Source organism: Diabrotica undecimpunctata, chromosome 3 (genome assembly GCF_040954645.1).
Source record: "Diabrotica undecimpunctata isolate CICGRU chromosome 3, icDiaUnde3, whole genome shotgun sequence".
Lineage (NCBI taxonomy): Eukaryota > Metazoa > Arthropoda > Insecta > Coleoptera > Chrysomelidae > Diabrotica > Diabrotica undecimpunctata.
Genome location: NC_092805.1, coordinates 124729382 through 124749817, shown reverse-complemented (window position 1 = coordinate 124749817; position 20436 = coordinate 124729382). Strand labels below are relative to the sequence as shown.

The 20436-nt window shown below is 28.9% G+C and overlaps 1 protein-coding gene across 2 annotated transcripts in view; it reads right to left on the bottom strand.

Moving 5' to 3' along the window:
• The window catches only part of Cc2d2a (Coiled-coil and C2 domain containing 2A), a 104852-nt gene extending 103834 nt beyond the window's left edge, over positions 1-1018 (bottom strand). For both annotated transcript variants that reach the window (XM_072526847.1, XM_072526849.1), the window contains exon 1: positions 994-1018. In XM_072526847.1, coding sequence (XP_072382948.1) covers positions 994-1008 — 15 coding nt within the window. In that variant the 5' untranslated portion in view covers positions 1009-1018. The remainder of the gene's footprint in view (positions 1-993) is intronic.
• Positions 1019-20436: the final 19418 nt, after the last annotated feature.

Here is a 20436-nt window from a genome sequence, read left to right as displayed (position 1 = left end):
GTCTCCTCAAGAACTTCCCTGTTTACTGTTAAACAATTACAATAGTTGACTTGAGTTCTCCAATCAACAATACAAGATAGTTTGAACCATGTTCTTTCAACCATCAATTATTAGAGTACCGGCATGTAAGTAATGTTTTATTTATTTGTTTATTTATTAATTCATTACAGTTTAATAGACTATTTTACCAATTTGTGGATCTTACCTTGTCTGCTTAAACATCTTATTCATTTTGAAAAACCACAGACATGTAATATTGGCATAATTACTGTAATTTATATAATTTATATCATCTATCTTTATTTTATCTGTATTAGACAACACCCTAATATGGGTTTATTATTTTCAGCATTTATTTAGCTTTGTATCGTGACCTGAAGATGCTTCGCATATTGTAGAAAGCGAAACCGGTCGTCTGATTAGTTAAATTAAATTGATTGTGAGTAAGTCTAATTTATTATTTCTTTTACCTTTTGAAATGTAATAATTATCCAATTTTAAATGTTAAATTGTAAAAGAATGGTGGGTGATACAGCATTTTTAATATGATATTTGGACTCAGCACATTAAAATACATAAGATAGAGCTAATTTTATTAAAAAAGTTTATTCATCGTTGGGCTGTGTTATCTAGATTTTACAGCTTTTAAGTCTGAAAGCTTTTTTGTTGTGATCATGTGTGTGTTTGTATTGATATACACGTGTTAAATAATCTCTGTTTATTTTAAAAATTACGATTAAATTAAGGATTGTACAGTTTTTACAACAAAATATATACTTTAATATATAAGTAGGTATTCTTAATTTGAAATATTTTTGTACGATATATAACTAACCACAATAATAACCTTTACCATAAACATAATTTATCCAAGTGAAAATATATTTTCATCTACTCACGTTAACACCACCAATAATAATTTTTGAACGTCACACACTGATACACTTTTTCACAAATTCCGAATAAAATGTAATAAAAATCTTTGATACATACCTTTGACGTATTCATGATTGTCTTAATTGCGTTTGTGTACATACAATTTGTTACCGTCACCCCAGCAACCATTCATTGAACAGGCGGGTTACTACGCGACCGCGGAATAATAGTTATCCTAACTGATATGTTTTTGTGCAGTCATTGGAACTAAAACTTAATTTCTTTTTAAACGTTTTGAAGTAAATTTAGTATTTTAGACTTGGGTATAGGAATAAAACACAATGTTAACACAGTTTAGTTAAAGTTTAGTAGATAATAGTTTATTGTTTGAATAGTTACTTCCGGAAAAAATCTTGCTTTATACTTATAACGATTCTAATGCATTTTCCTTTTTACATTCCTAATGTGCTTATCAAGTAGAATGTATAGTCTACAGTACAAATGAAGAGTGGAAGTTTCAAATGAGCTAAGTGCCAAAACCCACATTTTGAGATATTTAGTAAAAACGTTAAGTAAACGCAGGGATTAATTTTGTTTGTTTATTTTTCTGCAGCCGTCCCGAAAATAAAACTTTCGGTATGATTTATTATATCGAAAGTAACATTTTACACAACTCGTACCAACTTTCGGGACTAATTTTTTCACTTTCTGGACGATTTTGGCTAGTCAGGTAACGGCTTTGACAATAACATCAACTTTGTATTTTATTATCACGTTAATCGCCACGACACCCGACATTTGGGTTTCAGATCCTGTGGTCGTACACGCCCCGACACCCATAGGGCAACCTTCACTACTAGCGTTAACATAAAAGCCTGTAACCCAACTGCCGTGCTTCGAAACACATTTATCTATATGAAAGTTTTTACAGATGGGCCTGGCAGGTAATACTAGTTATGTAGCCACTTCTATCGGAAATTTCCTGTTTACGCAATTTTAGTAACAACGCTTCGCTCTAGAATATGGAATATTTTCAAACTCTAGAATATAAGTACATTTCCATACAAAGGGTATAAAAACCCTTGTAACAAGAAATCTTAGTCTTAGTATCTTTTAAACAGTATTAGTGTGAGTTCGTCTCAATTAAACTAATCGTAATAATTTGTAATTCGGCTTTAGTGTTCCTTAGTAATAGAAGTTATTTGTAAAAGTTTAAATATAATAAAGTTTTTAAAAACGAACACGTCGAAACAAATTATTTATCTGGCGCAGTCAGTGAAGATAGAAGAAAAGTTAGAAAAATCGTGTAAGATTTAACAAGTAGGCAGTTCTTCGTGGGAAGTCTTCCAGACAAGAAGAAGGCTTTGGTTTCAACCACTCGTCCCTGGAACCTACAACTACAAAAACGTAAGAGTTTCCTTTTCTTCCCTTCCATAAAAAAAAAAAATTTTAATTTATAAAAAAAATTTAAGTTTTAATAATTCATACAATTTGAAATATTAGGATGTGAATTGCTCTATGGTATAATTACTATGCATTTTCATTGAGGCTAAATTTCTATTGTATATATATATAAATTATTAAAAAAGAACAAGTAAAAATATTAAAAAAGAAGTAATAATATAAAAAAAATATTAATTTGAAGTAAAGATATTAATTTTGAGTTGTTTTAGACTGTAACGTTTTACAATTCATTTAAGAAAATATCTGAATATATATTGTAAGGCAATTTCTACACATTTTAGTTAACCTAGTGATAGAAAACCTTTTATTCGCACAAAAATTTTACAAGTGTTTTATATATGTATTTTATACAAAATTGTTAAGAAAAGATATATTCTTTCAAGTATTTTTTGAATAGAAAGTGATTCAAAATAAAAATTTAATATGTCTGTAGAAAACATTCAAGCTACGGCTTATGCAGCCAAAATTCACTCTAAATTTTTACCTGTATTTGACGGAGATACATCCCAACTAGAATGTTTTATTGCTAGTTGTGATAAATTTTACGATAATTTCGGAAATTCGACAGAAAATTCTTTAAGTGACTTTGTATACAATGTATTACGTTCAAAAATTAGGAATAATGCACAAACATTTATTATGTGCAGACCAGACCTCAACACTTGGCCTTCGATTAGAAACGCTTTAAGAGAACAATACGGAGATCGTATTGACCGACAAACGTTAAATAGAGAATTTTTATGTTTAAGAACACATAACAAAGAAAATATATTAGACTTTATTAATAGAATGAAATCATTAAAATCTCGTCTAGAAGTTAAAATAATTTCAGATCATGACATCTCACAGGAGAGAAAATCAATTCTACTAGAACAAAACGAAGGAAATGCTCTAGATATTTTACTAGGAAATGTCAACGATAATTTAAGAACAATATTGGATATAAAAGAACCAAAAAATATAAACGAAGCCTGCGAAATTATAAATCGTTATTATTATAGAGAACAAAGAGTAAATTCTCTTTATAAAGATAATAAAAATACAAATTTTAATCAAAATCAAAGGCAACAACAAAAAAACTTTAACCAAAATCATCAAAATAATTATTTTTATCAAAAACAATATCAAAGATATCCATATGCAAATCAAAGATATGATTATAGACAAAATTATCAAAATCAAAATTATCAAGTACAAAATGGACAAAATCAACAAACATTTCCCAGAGGACCAATAAACATTCAACAAAGACCAGTTCCTCCTAAAACATATAATTATGAAAACAATCGACATACAAAAAATGTATTTTCTCCAAGAAATTCAAATAAACTAACAACACCTCCTCAACCAATGACTACAAGTACTAGATATACATATCCAAGACAACAATATAAAAATAACTATTTTCAACAAACAGGACCCGCAAATTTTGTAGCAGAAGAAATACATAATACAGAAGATATTGAACAAGAACAATATGCTAATGAACAGAATTTTTACAATGAACAAATAGATATTCCTACTTCATTAGAAAGAAACTATGACGAACAAAATTTTCGCAAAGTCGATTTAGAACCCAAACCACCATACCAAATTTAATCGAAATTAATAACGAACTACAGAATTCATTACCTTATATTACTCTAAAAAATCCCCCATTAAAATTATTAATCGATACAGGATGTCATATGTCTATGTTACGCCCAATTATTGCTGAAGATAATTTTCCAGATAAAATATCAAAGAAAAAGACACCAATAATGACTTGTGCAGGAACAAAAACTGCAAACAGTGATGCAAAAATACCATTATTAGAAGAATTTCATATAAGTGATTGGCTTGATTTTGTACTTTTCGATTTTCACGATTATTTTGACGGAATACTAGGAGTCCGCGACTTAAGAAAATTAAAATTAAATGTTGATTTAAAAAATAAATATTTATATAACGATCTTATAAAAATACCATTAAAATATAGAACTGATTTTAATTATCAAAAAGTTGAAATAGCACCTTATACATCAATAATAAAAGAAATAAAAACATCGTTGCCAGATGGAGAAATATTAATCCCTGAATTATTTAACGAAAATGATATGATTTCTATTCCAGCAAGTATATTAAATATAAGAAATGGATTGGTAAAAATGGAATTTAAAAATAATTCAAACAAATCTAAATTAATAATAATAGAAAAAGATTTTTTAGACGAATTTAAACAAAACTACTCAGAAAATTTATTTGAATGTTTTAATATTGAACATATCATACCAAGAATTAATAAAAAAGATGAAACTGAAGATACTGTTGATATCTCTCAATTAAGATTAAATCATTTAAACACTGAAGAAAAACATGCTTTGTTAAAATTAATCAAACAATATAAAAGTATTTTTTATAAAAAAGATAAACCGTTATCATTTACACACAAAATTAAACACGAAATAAAGACTACTGATGAAATTCCAATACATACAAAATCTTATAGATATCCATATGTACACAAAGAAGAAGTAAAGAATCAAATAAATCAAATGTTACAAGACGGAATAATAAGAAATTCATACTCACCTTGGAGTTCACCGATTTGGATAGTTCCAAAAAAATTAGATGCAAGTGGAAAACAAAAATGGAGATTAGTTGTTGATTATAGAAAATTAAATGAAAAAACAATAGATGATAAATACCCAATTCCAAACATTAACGATATATTAGACAGATTAGGAAGATCTAACTATTTCACTACATTAGATCTTACATCAGGTTTTCATCAAATAGAAATGGAACCAAATTCAATTGAAAAAACAGCATTTATGGTAGAGCATGGCAAATATGAATTTTTAAGGATGCCTTTTGGATTAAAAGGATCTCCCTCAACATTTCAAAGAGTTATGGATTCAATTCTTAATAATTTAATTGGAAAAATTTGTCTCGTATACATGGATGACATAATAATTTATTCAACATCATTACAAGAACATATAAATAACTTAAAACTTGTTTTTCAAAGATTAGAGGAAGCAGAATTAAAACTACAATTAGATAAATCGGAATTTTTATGTAAAAGTGTAGAATTTTTAGGTCACGTAATAACACCTGATGGAATTAAACCAAACCCAAAGAAAATATTAGCAATACAAAAGTTTCCTATACCTAAAACTCAAAAACAGATAAAATCATTTTTAGGATTAATCGGATACTACAGAAAATTTATAAAAAACTTTGCTAAATTAACAAAACCTTTAACTATTTGCTTAAAAAAGGGAAACCAAGTTAAACATACTCCAGAATTTATTCAATCATTTGAAACATGTAAGAATGTACTTATGAATGACCCAATTTTACAATACCCAGATTTTTCAAAACCCTTTAACGTAACAACAGACGCTTCAAATTTTGCTATTGGCGCAGTTTTGTCTCAAGGACCAATCGGAAGTGATTTACCAATCGCATATGCCTCTAGAACATTAAATCAATCTGAAACTCATTACAGCACAATTGAAAAAGAATTATTAGCTATTATTTATGCAGTCAAATACTTTAGACCTTATTTATTTGGACAAAAATTTAATATAATATCTGATCATAAACCACTACAATGGTTATTTTCTTTAAAAGAACCTAATTCTAAACTTGTAAGATGGAGACTAAAATTAGAAGAATTTGATTATAAAATTATATATAAAAAAAGGAAAATTAAATAGTAATGCAGATGCATTATCTAGGATAGAAATTAATCCAATAGAAGAAAACGAAGATAAATTCTCAGTTATAGCGCAATTTGACGAAGACGAAATATTAGACAGTCAATATAAAAACACATATTCACAAAATGAATTACCTATAATAAATCAAGAATTACTAGACCAAATGCTACCTGAAGATAAACCAGAAATAAAAATATTACAAAATATTCTATTAAAACCAGCTGATAAAATAAGTCATTCAGATCAATTACCTAAATCTTCTAAAGAAACAGTAACAATGAGTGACTCACAAACAGTACACTCTAATTCAGAAAATCCTATTTTAAATATTCCTTTTACTGAAAAAAGTATTAATACCTATAAAAATCAAATAATAATCAGAAATAGTAACAATAATGATACAAAACATTCATTTGAAAAAATTTTCGATAAAAATAGACACTATTGGAATATATCAGAAAACTCAACTGAGAAGAATTGGATAAATCTTATAAAAGAAACCATAAAACCAAACACTACATTTTGCTTGTACTTTAAGAATGAAAATTTGAAAATACCATTTATTAATTATATGACAGAAAAATTTAAGAATAATTCATTTTCCATAGTAATTTCAAACGTATTTCTAACAGATGTAATAGAAGAAACAGAGCAAAAAGAAAAAATTCAATTTTATCACGAAACAAAAACTACTCATCGAGGAATAAATGAAAATTTAGCAGCTCTAAAGAAACATTTTTATTGGCCTAAAATGGATCAAGATGTAACAAATTATATTAATATATGTGATAGTTGTCAAAAATCAAAATATGAAAGACATCCATACTCATTAGTATTAAAACCAACACCTATTGGAAAAAACCCAATGGAACATTTATATATCGATACCTTCAAGTTTGGTTATCAAAATTTTATTACGATTATTGACAGTTTTTCAAAGTTTGGACAAGCATATCCTATAAATTCGAGCAATGCAATTGAAATTACGGATAAATTAATTCATTTTATTAGTCATTACGGATTACCATTAAAAATTACATGTGACAATGGTACAGAATTTAAAAACCGCGTCGTACAAGATTTTTGTACATTACATAATATTGAAATACATTATACTACTGCTTACAATCCTAACAGTAATAGTCCAGTCGAAAGATTTCACTCAACTCTTATTGAAGCATTACGAATATTAAAAGAACAAAAACCTAATTTAAATATTTCCCAACTAATAAATTATGCTATTCTAACATATAACAATAGCATTCATTCAAGTCTTGATTTTACACCTTTCCAAATATTAAGAGGAAAATTAGATTATAAAGACCCATTTGAACAAAATGAAAACGAAAAATTAACAAATTATATCTATGAACATTCACAAAATTTAGAACAATTATCAGACATGATAAATAAGAAATTAACAACGAAACAAACAAAAAACTTGAATAAGGCAAATATAAATAAAACTCCAGAATTAAAATTAGATATGAATAAACCTTTATACAGACAAAAATGTAATGAATCACGAGCGCAAAAAGCATCGGAACTTTATAAAGAAATTATTAACCCAGAATTAATAAAAGATAATAAAATAAAATCAGATAATAAAATTTATCACTTACGAATGCTTAAACCACAACGTTTTGTTACAGACAATATAAGAAGCAATGAAGCTAATATTAATAACGATAACATTATTCCTCCAGTGGAACAAACATTTGACCCTGGAAATTAAGGAAATCAAGAATCCTATATTACCCGTGCAATTAGGAAATTGCAAATTAATTACTGATAAGCATACTTTTATATATCATATAAATATAAGTTATCCTTACGAAATAGCAAGTAAGATACTATACGAGTTAGATAATCTAAAACTTATTATAAGAGAAAAAAGTAATTACTCAAATATATTAGATACGAAATTAAATAATGGAATACATTTAAGTAAATTAGTCATAAGTAAAATAGAATCGTATATAAAGCCGATTAGAATAAAACGAGGACTTATTAATGGAATCGGAAAAATAGAAAAATGGCTTTTTGGAACATTAGATGTTGAAGATGAAATTTATATCAAAAATTATCTACATACCCTATCAAAAAATGAAAATAATTTATATAATGATATGTCAAAATTTCAAACTATTTTAACTGAATTATCAGATAAATACACTAAAACCTTTGAAACACTTTCTACTAATCAAAAGATGATTAATGATCAAATTCAAACAATTATAAAAAACTTTAATGATTTAATAAAGAAAGAACACATCTTTAAACTATTAATGACTATTGATAATTTAATATTTCAATTACAAAATATTCAAAACGTAATTAATAATATTGAGATCGCTATTTCATTTGCAAAATTAAATGTTTTACATAATTCTATTATAACACCTAATAATTTACAAAATATGGTTATAGAAACAAAATTGTATGATTCGTTAGAAATTCCTAAACTAAATAATTTAATGAATTATTACAACTTATTTGCAACTCAAGTAATAATCAAAAATAATTTAATAATTTTTAAAATTCATGTTCCCTTGATATCAAATTCATATAAATACTTTAAATTATATCCTGTACCTATACAAAACCAAATAATCATACCTGAATACCCATTCCTATTACTCAACTCTTTAGAAGAATGGTCAACAACAGAAGAATGTTCAGAAATAGAAAACTACTATTATTGCAAGAAAACTTCATTAAGAAAAGCAGAAAGGTGTTTAAGTCAGTTAATAAGAAAAGGATTAAACGAATGTGAAAGTGTAAAAGTAAATCTAAGTGAAACCAACATCGAAAGAATAAATTCAAAAGAAATAATGGTTATACCAACAAAAACAGTTGTTATGAGTGCAAAATGTGAAACAAACGGTATATACAGAATTTCACGACCATCAATCATTTATATAAAAAATTGTGAAATTGAAATAGACAAAAAACAATATAAACCAGAAGAAACACTTCATGAAGAATTAATTTTTGAAATTCCTGAAATCAATTTAAATAAATCTGAAGAAACATTAGTTCCAATACATATCAAGAATATAAACATTAAAGAAATAAAACAATTAGAAAATATGGTAAGAAATACACGATTATCCAAACCAGAAAATATTCCAAATCATCACAATTGGTCAAATAGTGTGTTGATTATCATAATCATAATTGCTTTAATAATCATTTGTTATTGGAAGATATTAAACCCAATATTATTACGGAAGAAGAAAGAAAACAGAACAATAAGTAAAGATATAGAAAATCAGAAAGAAAATCCTGCATCATCGCAAAATAAACCGATGTTATTTTCCGATCTTACGAAGGGAGGAGTTATGTAGCCACTTCTATCGGAAATTTCCTGTTTACGCAATTTTAGTAACAACGCTTCGCTCTAGAATATGGAATATTTTCAAACTCTAGAATATAAGTACATTTCCATACAAAGGGTATAAAAACCCTTGTAACAAGAAATCTTAGTCTTAGTATCTTTTAAACAGTATTAGTGTGAGTTCGTCTCAATTAAACTAATCGTAATAATTTGTAATTCGGCTTTAGTGTTCCTTAGTAATAGAAGTTATTTGTAAAAGTTTAAATATAATAAAGTTTTTAAAAACGAACACGTCGAAACAAATTATTTATCTTACTAGTGATTGAGCTCGGCACTTTCTATGTATTTACTATCATTAAAGATTTTTCAAAAAAATTATAAGGATTTATGAAAAAACATTTTTATTTTAATTAAATAATACAAACAGTTTTTATTAATTATACAGAATAATCGTGAACGTCAAAAAAATATGACAAACAATAAAACTTATTACAAGCATCACATGAAAATTTTGATTTTGGTCCCTCTTCTGAGTGGTTTTTCGGCCTTCTTCAGCGCTTATTTTCGCATAACATACTACATATTTTCGACGATCTTCTGAAGCAACTTTATGTAAAATATGCTTTATGTTGTCATTTTCCGGCATCTTCGCGACATGCACTTCATGCATTTGTAACAAACTTAGAGCAATGCTCTGTCTAAAATCCGTAATTGATATTTTGGCCATTTTATATATTATAACTGCTGACTGCTGAGCCAAGTAATATTTCAAATGCAAGTTTTCTATACCACTTGATCCCTTTACGCAAAGGGGAAGAATATGATTTCAACTGATCGGATAGATCTATGAATGTTAGTGGTTGTGTCAGTATGAATAGTGCTGAGACAAAGAATATCACGTTTATCCTGCCATTTTAAAACAACTACCTCTGTATTACTTTCTGTTGCGTAAATTTCTCCTTTATTTAATTTTAGGGTCTGTACATCCTTTGAATTGTTTTTTCTACTTTTCCTTAAAGTACCGACAAGATGCGTTTTACGCTTTTGTAGTCCATACGCTAATGCGACACTAGTATAGTAATTATCTATATATAAAATGCATCCGTGATCTAAAAGTGGCAACATAAGTGATAAAACAGTCGAGATAAATAGCAGGTTTATCTGAATTTTTATCTTGTCCACAGTATATTTTGATATCGTATATATAGAAGTCTTTACAACAGAGTTTATACAGTTTTATTCCGTATTTGAACCTCTTATTTTTGATATATTGTCGGAATGACAATCTCCCTCGAAGGGTACCAGTGTATCATCTATGCAGACATTTCTCCGGAATATAGACCTCTTTGAATGTATTGGTCAAGTTTTCTAATAAAGGTCAAAAATTCGAATCGGTTTCTTAACATTTTACACGATACATGATTGCTATATAATGGATTCTTAGATCAGTAATCCGTCATTTTTGGAAACCTTACTAGACCCATATACATTACAATTCCAAAGAATGTGGTAATTTCGTCCCTGTTAGTATCTTTCCATCTGTGTAATCGCGAGAAAATTGCCATAGGTTTGTTTTTGGTTTGTTGAGCATATTTTTTCGTCTCTACTACAATCAAATCCAGAAGTTCATCACTGAGATATATCTTGAAAAAATCATATGGTGCCTTTGTAATAAAACTCTCAGCTATCTGTGTTGTGATACCGACATTATCTACATCAAAATTGAAATTTTTTAAATGGAAACCATTCGGAGGAAACCAGTGTAGTTTATCTTGTAAAAGCTCTTCATCATTTTTATTTTCAATTTGCATGGGAAAATTGCTATATTTACCTTTTAGATTTTTTTTCTCGGATTTATTTCTTCTAAAAAATCATCAGAATCACTACTTGAAGATATATTGGAGTGTAATACATTAGACTTTGCAGTGTTTATACCTGTTTCGCAGTTAGTAGTGGAAACTGAAGGTATTGAGGTTTTAGCCGGAAGCTCATTAATAGAAATCTTTGCTTTTATAGGGAACCTAAAAGTGATTATGTTTTAGTTCAAAAAATCCTGAAGGTTGAACTATAGTTATAGAAACATTGAAACGTTTTATTTAGATTTAAAAATGGTTAACTAGAACTGAACTACATACAAATATTTAATCCTTAAGCCGTAAACAACACAACAAAAAGGAAAATAAGTTAATAAGTTTTTTGGTGATATGTTTCACATAATAATTACCTTTTTAATTTTTTCTTCCTTGCTTCTAAATTCAATGCACTTTCATCAGACTCAATATCTGATAATAAATTACTGGGCAAGTAATCATCTGAAGTATTATCTATGAAGTTTAAAGTCTCTTGTGTTTCTTCTGATAATAACTCATTCCATAATTTCAAAAGTCTCTCTTGCTCCTTTTCGTAACTTTTTTCCATTTTATTACGACACAAAACACAATACAATTTTCTATAATTCACAATCAACCTTATTACGCACCGTCATTTCAACAAATGGATTATAGACTAAACAAAACAACTGCAATTTTAGCACACACAGACTTATTAGAACTCAAAAAAAATGACAACCGCTATTTGGGTTTCGCGGCGCTCTGTCGTCAGAGGATCTCAAACCCATAAGTAGGGTGTTATTTTCAAAATACATTTTTAGAGAACTTTTTTAACCTAGCGCTTTATAACAGCTAGTATATCATATCCGAGGTAAAAACCAAATAATTTACTAGAAAAACTAAGTTGGGCCTGGGGGTGGAATATTTTTCGCTTCATTTGGGCGATTAACGTGTTATGACTTTATGATCATCTTGACATTTCTGCAGTCCACTTCGTTTTTTCTTGTAATGCCTTTTTGCCTTCTCTTTAGGTCCTTAATTTTTTATTACCTATATTTATTAAGAGCTTTGCGATAATTGCTCTACTCAACTGATCTTTTTGCAACATAAAATTTTCCTCTAACTTCTGTTCTTTGATATCCGAGGTCATTATTTCACCAGTGTACATTTCTAGCTTTGGATACAGTGTATGCTCTAGCCCTGCCTAGTCTATTTCACGTCCGCTTGATATGCTTCTTAATCAGTTTTACGAGGATTATACGATAAGTCTTCTTGTATTACTCTTTACATGTTATTGTTCTGAAGCTAGGATCTGCTTGTCCATATTAAAAGAGGAAGTTAATAAAAGGAACATATTGGGGATACATCATTTATGTTTTCTTTTAATAACATACATATAAAATCAAAATTTGGTGTTTATTGAGAGTAAACTAAATGTAAGACCAAATACTTACCACGCCGAGATAGTATTTTGAGGTTTTTTTCCTGGTTTTTCCCTCATAATTTACTATATATTCACTAACAGAAAAATTTTACTGCCATCATAGCATGTGTTTGTCATTTTAAAAACGAATCACATGCTATTATTGTTTCTGACGAATATTCTGAAGTTAAATTTGATTTCATGTAATCGAATGAACAATCTTACAATAAAGTCGTCCCAGGAACGCAACTCAGCAATATTGGCAATATTATTTTTAAGTCGTCCAGTTTAAAATGTAAAATATATGTCGAAATTGTAAATATAAATGAATCAGATAAAATTAACTTAACTATTAGAGGAATTTTTCACCAAGTAAAAAAAAACAAAATTTAATTAATTTATTAATGTTTGTATATTGAGAAAGATTTCCAAAGTGGAAATTAAAACATCAATAAAATTATTTTAAACTTAAATTGTGGCTAATTTCCATTAAAATAGTAATTTACTTACCTATTATTTTAAAACATATGTCCAAGCAAGATACATCATTTGACAGAAGGCGCTTATTATTAGTAAGTCGTGGTGACGGTATGTTAAATATCTTCTTTCGTTGTGTAGTTACAAAAGTTAGTTTGATTTTTACATTTAATATATTTGGATCATATTCCATAACAAACTGCAGTAATGATTTACCAATTTTATTGGTAATCAGGTTAGAAGGTACGCATTCGCATCATAGCCTATGATTAAGTACAGTCCATTTCTCCTAGAATCTCTTACTATCCGTTCTATCTCCCTTGACCAGTTAATTAAAGTCGTCATATATAGAAGATACGCTTATTTAAAAAGTATGTCCTTTATACTCCCTTTATGCGATTTTCATCTATACAGTTCTTAAATTCCTAGAACAAAAATTCATTAGCGATAGTATTTTAATATATTATTTAATTATTATACAAGTTCTCGTGTACTCGACTGCTATAAAAGATGGCTCGGGTATCAAAAGTCCCAACCAACATCCAATAGACCTTTTATTTTATTCTGGTAAACTTCAAGCTATATATGACAGCTATATCTAAGCTCTCCATAAACACTACTGTGGAAGTTGTCTTACTGTGTTAGAGGCTTCCCTGTTGGACTCTGATTAAAGTCATTGAGACCTCTTATGCTCTTAAGGATACCTTTCTAAGTCTTGACATCTTCAAATGGGCAGCTACAGTTTTGTAGCTGACCATTTGAAGGGGTTTGTCCAGCCTTCTTGATCTTCCGACTTTTTGATATAAAGTATTTCTAAGGTCTTGCATTTTGATTGTTGCTTTTTCAGTCTCTTCAAAATAGTAAAAGAAAGCATTTAAAGTATCTAAAGTTTCTTTGGCATAATATCGGCATGTATCATGTCTTGTATTCTGTTTTTAACTTCTTGTTTTCTAGCAAATGGAGTACTAATCGTATCCCAGGAGTATAAAGCAGCGAAAAGAATATTCAGATCTCGCCCAATAAAAAATTTTTTTTTGAGAAAACGAAGTCACTACCACAAATAATCAACAACAATGATATTTTATCCTAGATATTAAGAATTTTGAACAGAAATCTTAGACTAAAAACATAATTGCGTAACAATATAAAACATATTTTAATTGCGAAAAAATAGGACATTTGAACAATAATTGCAGAAGCAAAAGAGATAGGTCTCTAACGAATCGATCTCCCACAACTCACCATAGACATGTAAGAATAGCCAAGGAAACGAATACAAGACGACACTAAGGGGCGGGCGTCGGCTGTATCTAATAAAAGCCCCAAAATTCGCACTTATACTTTAAATAAAAAAGAACAGAATTTAATACCTAAGATCTACGCTGTACCTTTAATATTGGTATTGGTTCAACCACATCGTTGATTCTAACTGGATTTCTGAATAACAAACTACAACCCAGAACTTGTTAAATTTCAGCATCCTGTAGTTCATCTATGAATGCCTGGTATACCAATTTGTTCCAGAAAATCTTTAGGTGCCTGTGAGTACGCCAAATGCAATAATCTTTTAATATTTGCTTCAAATTCTTGGAGGTTTTCGTTATATTTTTTATATAGAAGATTCAGCTGACTTTGTACAAGCTGCTTTAGATGCTGCTGGTCATATCTTGTCTATAAAGCTTGAACGAGAGACGTATAACTGAGTGCGTTATAGGAAAGAAATTGCAAAACGGTTGCTGCCTGTCCTCGAAGCGGCACTACCAAGGAAGTAGGGTTTCACGCGGGTTAGCAGAATGAGGGACAGACTCTTGTCCCGTCCCGTGTCCCGCACTTCTTTATCTGTCTTGTCCCGCAGCAATTTTCGTTTTCCCGTCCCGCGTCCTGGCCCTACTTAAATTGAAGGAAAAAGACAGTTAAGATTTGATTTCACGTACAGTGCGTCTGTGTATCCGCTAATACGTATTTCGCCCTAATAGGGCTCTTCATAGACGGCTATTCATAGTCGCTCTGAACGTGAAAATATCTATCTTAGGAAGCAACTCTAACATGGCTTAGTATAGACGCAAATAGCGACATCTGATATTAAAATCCGTAAACTAATTTTCGAAACCAAATTCAGATTTTTGCTTTAATCTGTGCCTTCTAAGAATTGCAAGGCAAAACAGGCGTTGATCAAGATGTTATTAGAGACATGGGGCATCTAAAAATTACATTCCACAACATATTTCCTCAACTAAGCAAAAATACTTAACGAATTGGTTTCTAGTACTCGTACAGAATATATCGGAATAAAAGGAAAAATACAGTTAAGATTTGATTTCACGTAGAGTGCGTCTGAAAAAAGTAAACGAAATAAAGTTCTTTTTATTTATGGCGTTCGCGGTTAGACTCAAAAGTTATCACCATCTGGTGGTATCGCCGAAATGTCGGGTGACGGTTTATTAGGAGGACCGAAACCATGACAGTTTGTTGAATACCAAGCGTGCATTGCAATAAATCAAAAAGACGTGTCAAAAACATTTTAAAATTGTCTGTAATTCTAAATTTTTTTTCAACATTAATTATTAAAAACAGAAAACCTTTTAATTTATATAAATATATTTACGTTGCAAACAAAATGCAGATACTTGTAGAACTTTAATTACCAAATCATCCTACAAGGAAGTTGCTATTTCTTTTGTTACTACAACCATTTGCTCTAGCTGCACCTTCGAATTGAAATCGATAACTTTTGTATACTGTTTGTACATCGAGTGGAAGGTTTTAAAATTTTACTAGTTCTAGTAGTACCTGGTTCAACTACGGAAGATGATAAAGCTGTTAATTCAGATTCGACATTAGTTACTAAAACAATAATAGATAAAGTAGCTTGGATACTAAGATTTCTTTCTAACTGAGCTACTTTCCTTGTCTTTCTAAATTGGATTTTAAATTATTGTGTTCTTGTTTTAAATTATTTTGTTGTTCTATTTTATTTTCAGAATCGTTTTGTATTTCTCCTAATTTGTCTATTCCACTAGAAATTTGACTTAGGTACCTAAAAATTTTCGTGAATTTGAGATAAACCATTTAAAAGTAATATCTGTTGGTGTGGGTTAGTTTTCTGTAGACTTTTGTCTTCTTTTGTGATTAACACATCCAAAAAAGGAAGTGAATTATTGTTTCCTTTTTCCGTGGTGAATTTAATTCATTCTTCTTTATTGTTGTTGACTGTGAATATCTAAATATCTTTAGATAGTAAAGTTATAAATAATTGTGAATAGTAGCTAGAGTCAGTATTACAGAGTTAATTAATTAAACACCCTGCAACACACTGCAATCTGATTAGACAGATTAAGGAGCAGTTCTGTTCCGTCCCAAATTAATACTAATAAATACTTAAAACTATAGTTACATTCAATAATGTTTCTACAGGGTCTTTCTTACTTATAGTAATTATTTACAAGCATTCGTGTACTCTAAGCCCCTTTACAGTTTTCTTTCTAACTCTGTATTATCCAGTAATTGGAGAGCCTAGATATTCACATGTTGATGTAATCTTTGCTCATGATTGTTGGAACAATTTCTTATTAAAGATTCAACAGTCTCCATCTTCAAGTCTTAGTGATTGTAGCTGTCTTTAACATACCAAAGGGTATCGATGTGCTCATTAATACTTTGTTCGGAAAGCGTTATATCTGTAAAATATTGTTCTTGCTGGCACAACCCCAGAGCCGAGCACCGTATGACCATATCACTCTGAGTATTTGTTTATATATTAAAAGTTGATTATCTACAGAGAGCTTTTAGATTCTTTCAAGTAACCAGTACAGATTTTGTATTTTGGTTTAAGTTCTTCTCGTTATTTCTTTATATGGACCTTTTAACAAAGTGTCGCATCAAAATTCATACCCAGGTACTTCGCAGTATCTATAACAGGGATCTGGATGTCATTTATTTCAATGGGCACATATAGATTTTTCCTACTAGGGAAATTTACATGCACTGATTTGGTCTCATTCAATTTTATCCTCCATTGTTTGGTCCAATCATCCAGTAAAGAACTAGCCCTGGGAGAGAGACTAAGGCAAAAAATCTCTCGGTAAAGACAGTTGATGTTGGTATAAAACTTTTAGTAGAATGTTATTACGGAATTCGGCCACATGTAGAGATAAAGGCAAAGAAATTGATGAGTATAAATTATTTTTTGTTGCAACTTTATTAAAATGTGATTGAAAAAATTTGCATTGTCAACTAAAAATTTTATTCAATATATTTTTATAGAGTGGTGGAATAACAACAGGAAAACTTTTTATATAGATCAAGAGTTACAAGAATTACTGTCGATGATTGCTTCGTGGTAAGTTAGCAAGGAAGTTTGATTACACGCTTAATATAATGAAATATTAAGGATTATTGGCTAAGTTATCTACCTAAAACCAACAAAAAGTTCATATTTCATAAGTAAAAAGCTGTTTATGTTAGAAAATTAAAACAAAAAGCAATTTATAAGGCAAATATTTCGATATAAATTTCGTAGGCAATTTCGTAAACGATTTTATTGGATTTGTAACTTTTTTATTCAATTTAGAAAATGTTATCAATAATAAAACCAAGATTGGCTTTAGTGGGATCTATAATATGAGATTGGAAGTTATTTTTGTACTTTATATCATCATAATAACAAACGTAGAAATAGTATTTTCCACGTATGAGATTTACACTAGTTTCAAATAATCGTCAACTGTCAAAGTGCCGGCTATTACTACCCGGCGCCAATTTGTAAATATATACAGATTGTCGTTAATAATATTTATTTTAAAGATTTTTTTTGAAAACGATTTCCGGATTAAAAATTAAAACGTCCAAACAAATGTAAAATTATATTCAATAATTGTGGTTTAATCCCATAAAAATAATATAAAATAAAATAAATCTAAATAAAATTTTAAAAAATTATAAAAATTAATAAAATCATATAATATTAAATACAATTAATTAAAATTAAATAAAATTAAATTCAATTAATTAAAATTAAATAAAATTCAATAAGATTAAAAAAAAATTAAAAATTATAAAAAATTATAAAAATCATAAAAAATTATAATAAATCATAAAAATTAAATAAAACTGAACAAAATTAAGAAATTCCTCCTAATTTAAACAATTATCAGGGTATTTCATCACATCAAGAAGCCTTGTTATATGTCTGCAGTTTGACCGCGCTTCTCTAGTTCAAAATATTTTTGAAAGGGAATCATCTTTTGGTGACCTTAATTCACCAACATACTTTTCTATATAAACTGAAACTGCGTCTTTACTTTGACACGGGGTGGATTATTATGGAGTAAGCCGATAATTTTTCAAAATCTTCATGCCCTATAACTTTTAAAAATCTTAAAAAGAAACAATTTAATGTACAATAATGAAATTTTACTAATGGATAAATCATAAGCTGCATTAAATACTAAGCAGCGACATAGACAAAAAATAATAATACGAAACCAATGTATAATTTAGATATTCAAACTTTACTGTACTTTTTTAAAAACAAAATATAACAAATCGAAATATTGCTTCAAAGTTCCTATAGTCTTTATTAAAATAAAAAACTAAATTTCATTTGTTTCAAATTATAGTTTAATATTAAAAATTAAAGAGAACTGATTGCTTCATTTCGTGCTCAATTTGGATGTAGCCGGGCGATTTATTAAAAGAAATAACGGTTTTTTATCCCGCTTGTATTGCTCTGAATGCAATGTCTATTAGATTGTACCTATTCTTTTCGCGTATTTATTTCGTTTTATTATCATAGATGCAATATTTTAAATTAAACAACATCGTAATTATTGTTGTGTTATTATTGTAAAGTAAGATAGCGACTACTGTTGCAGACGCATTGTAAGAGGTCTCGCAAAAATTTAAACACAAGTTTTCAAAATTTGTAAATTTGTAAAAGGTGTAAAGTGCTGTTTGTGCAAATCTACCCTAAACTTCAAATGTGCAAATGTTAAAGAAAATGTTGATGTTAACGACTTTAAGTTCGAAAACTCTGACATTTTAAATAATGACTTCTATGATGCCGTTGAGGCTTTTTCAAATACCTGCAAGTATATTCCAAAATTATTTATCTATGTCATTGAACAAAAAGATGATTTAATTAATAAACTTAAAGATAAAATAAATAGTGTAAATGGTCAAATAAAATTATTAAATAAATTAAATATAGTTAACCATATTGATTCAAATACAGATAAGATATATATCTATATAAAAGGCTATGATGACAGTGACAGGTCACACTGTAATTCCGGTCACATAACGGCGCCATCTAGGAAAGAAATATGAACCACCATATTTCAATCATATATTGTTCTTGAAACGATACGTTTAACCCTGGTACATCACACTTTTTTTTAAGGCATGAACTTCACTCTCGGGTCTCAGAAACCCAAAGCTGTTTTTTAGCAAAAAAACAAAAAATGTGAATATTTGATGGATTTGGGAATATCTAATCTTAGTAGAATGCGTAGAAAAAAATTTAACCATGGTGTGGTATTTTACAAAGAGATATATTTGTTGAAATTCAAAAATAACATAAAATAATATTCCAACATAAAACATTGTTATTAAAACAAATAAACATTAAATTGAAATTATCATCTACAAAATACACCTGTATAACTATCCTTGTAACAAAAAAATAAACTCTTTGGGTAATATAAGTCTTAGTTATTCTTAGCCAGGTCTTCAGTTTCTTGGATCTTGATGTTCGCATTCACAGCATAGCTGGGCTCTATGTTTAATGCAATATGGTCTGCGACGCTTAGAATACGCAAAACTAGTTTTTCTATCTTGTCCTTTTGCACAAAAGCAGCATCTAATTTTTTTTGTTAAATAAACATCATGTTATGGTGGGGTGACTTTGATTCACAGAATTTCAGAAATTCTTTGCCGCAGTGTTTTTTGTAAAGTAGCCACGGTCAATCGTTCTTGTAACCATGGTTCAATTAGACTCATTCCTAACTGCTTTAGAAAAGATTTTCGATTATTGTTTCTACTTTCCTTCCAGTGGGGATTTGAGAGAAAAAACAAAACCCTAGCATTTATTCCACTAGCATCAAGTATATTGAAAAAAACGCGTAGCAGCCAACGTCTGGTGTTCCGTGAGGTAGTTGGTACCTGATCTCGCAAAACTTACAATCTCAAGACCTCTGCTCAATCCGCTCAATATTTCACAAATTTAAATTCATGGTTTCTGTGATGCAAGCATGAAGGCATATGGTGCTTGTATTTATTTACGGGTTTTACATGAAAATGGAACCGTTTCGTGCAACTTAA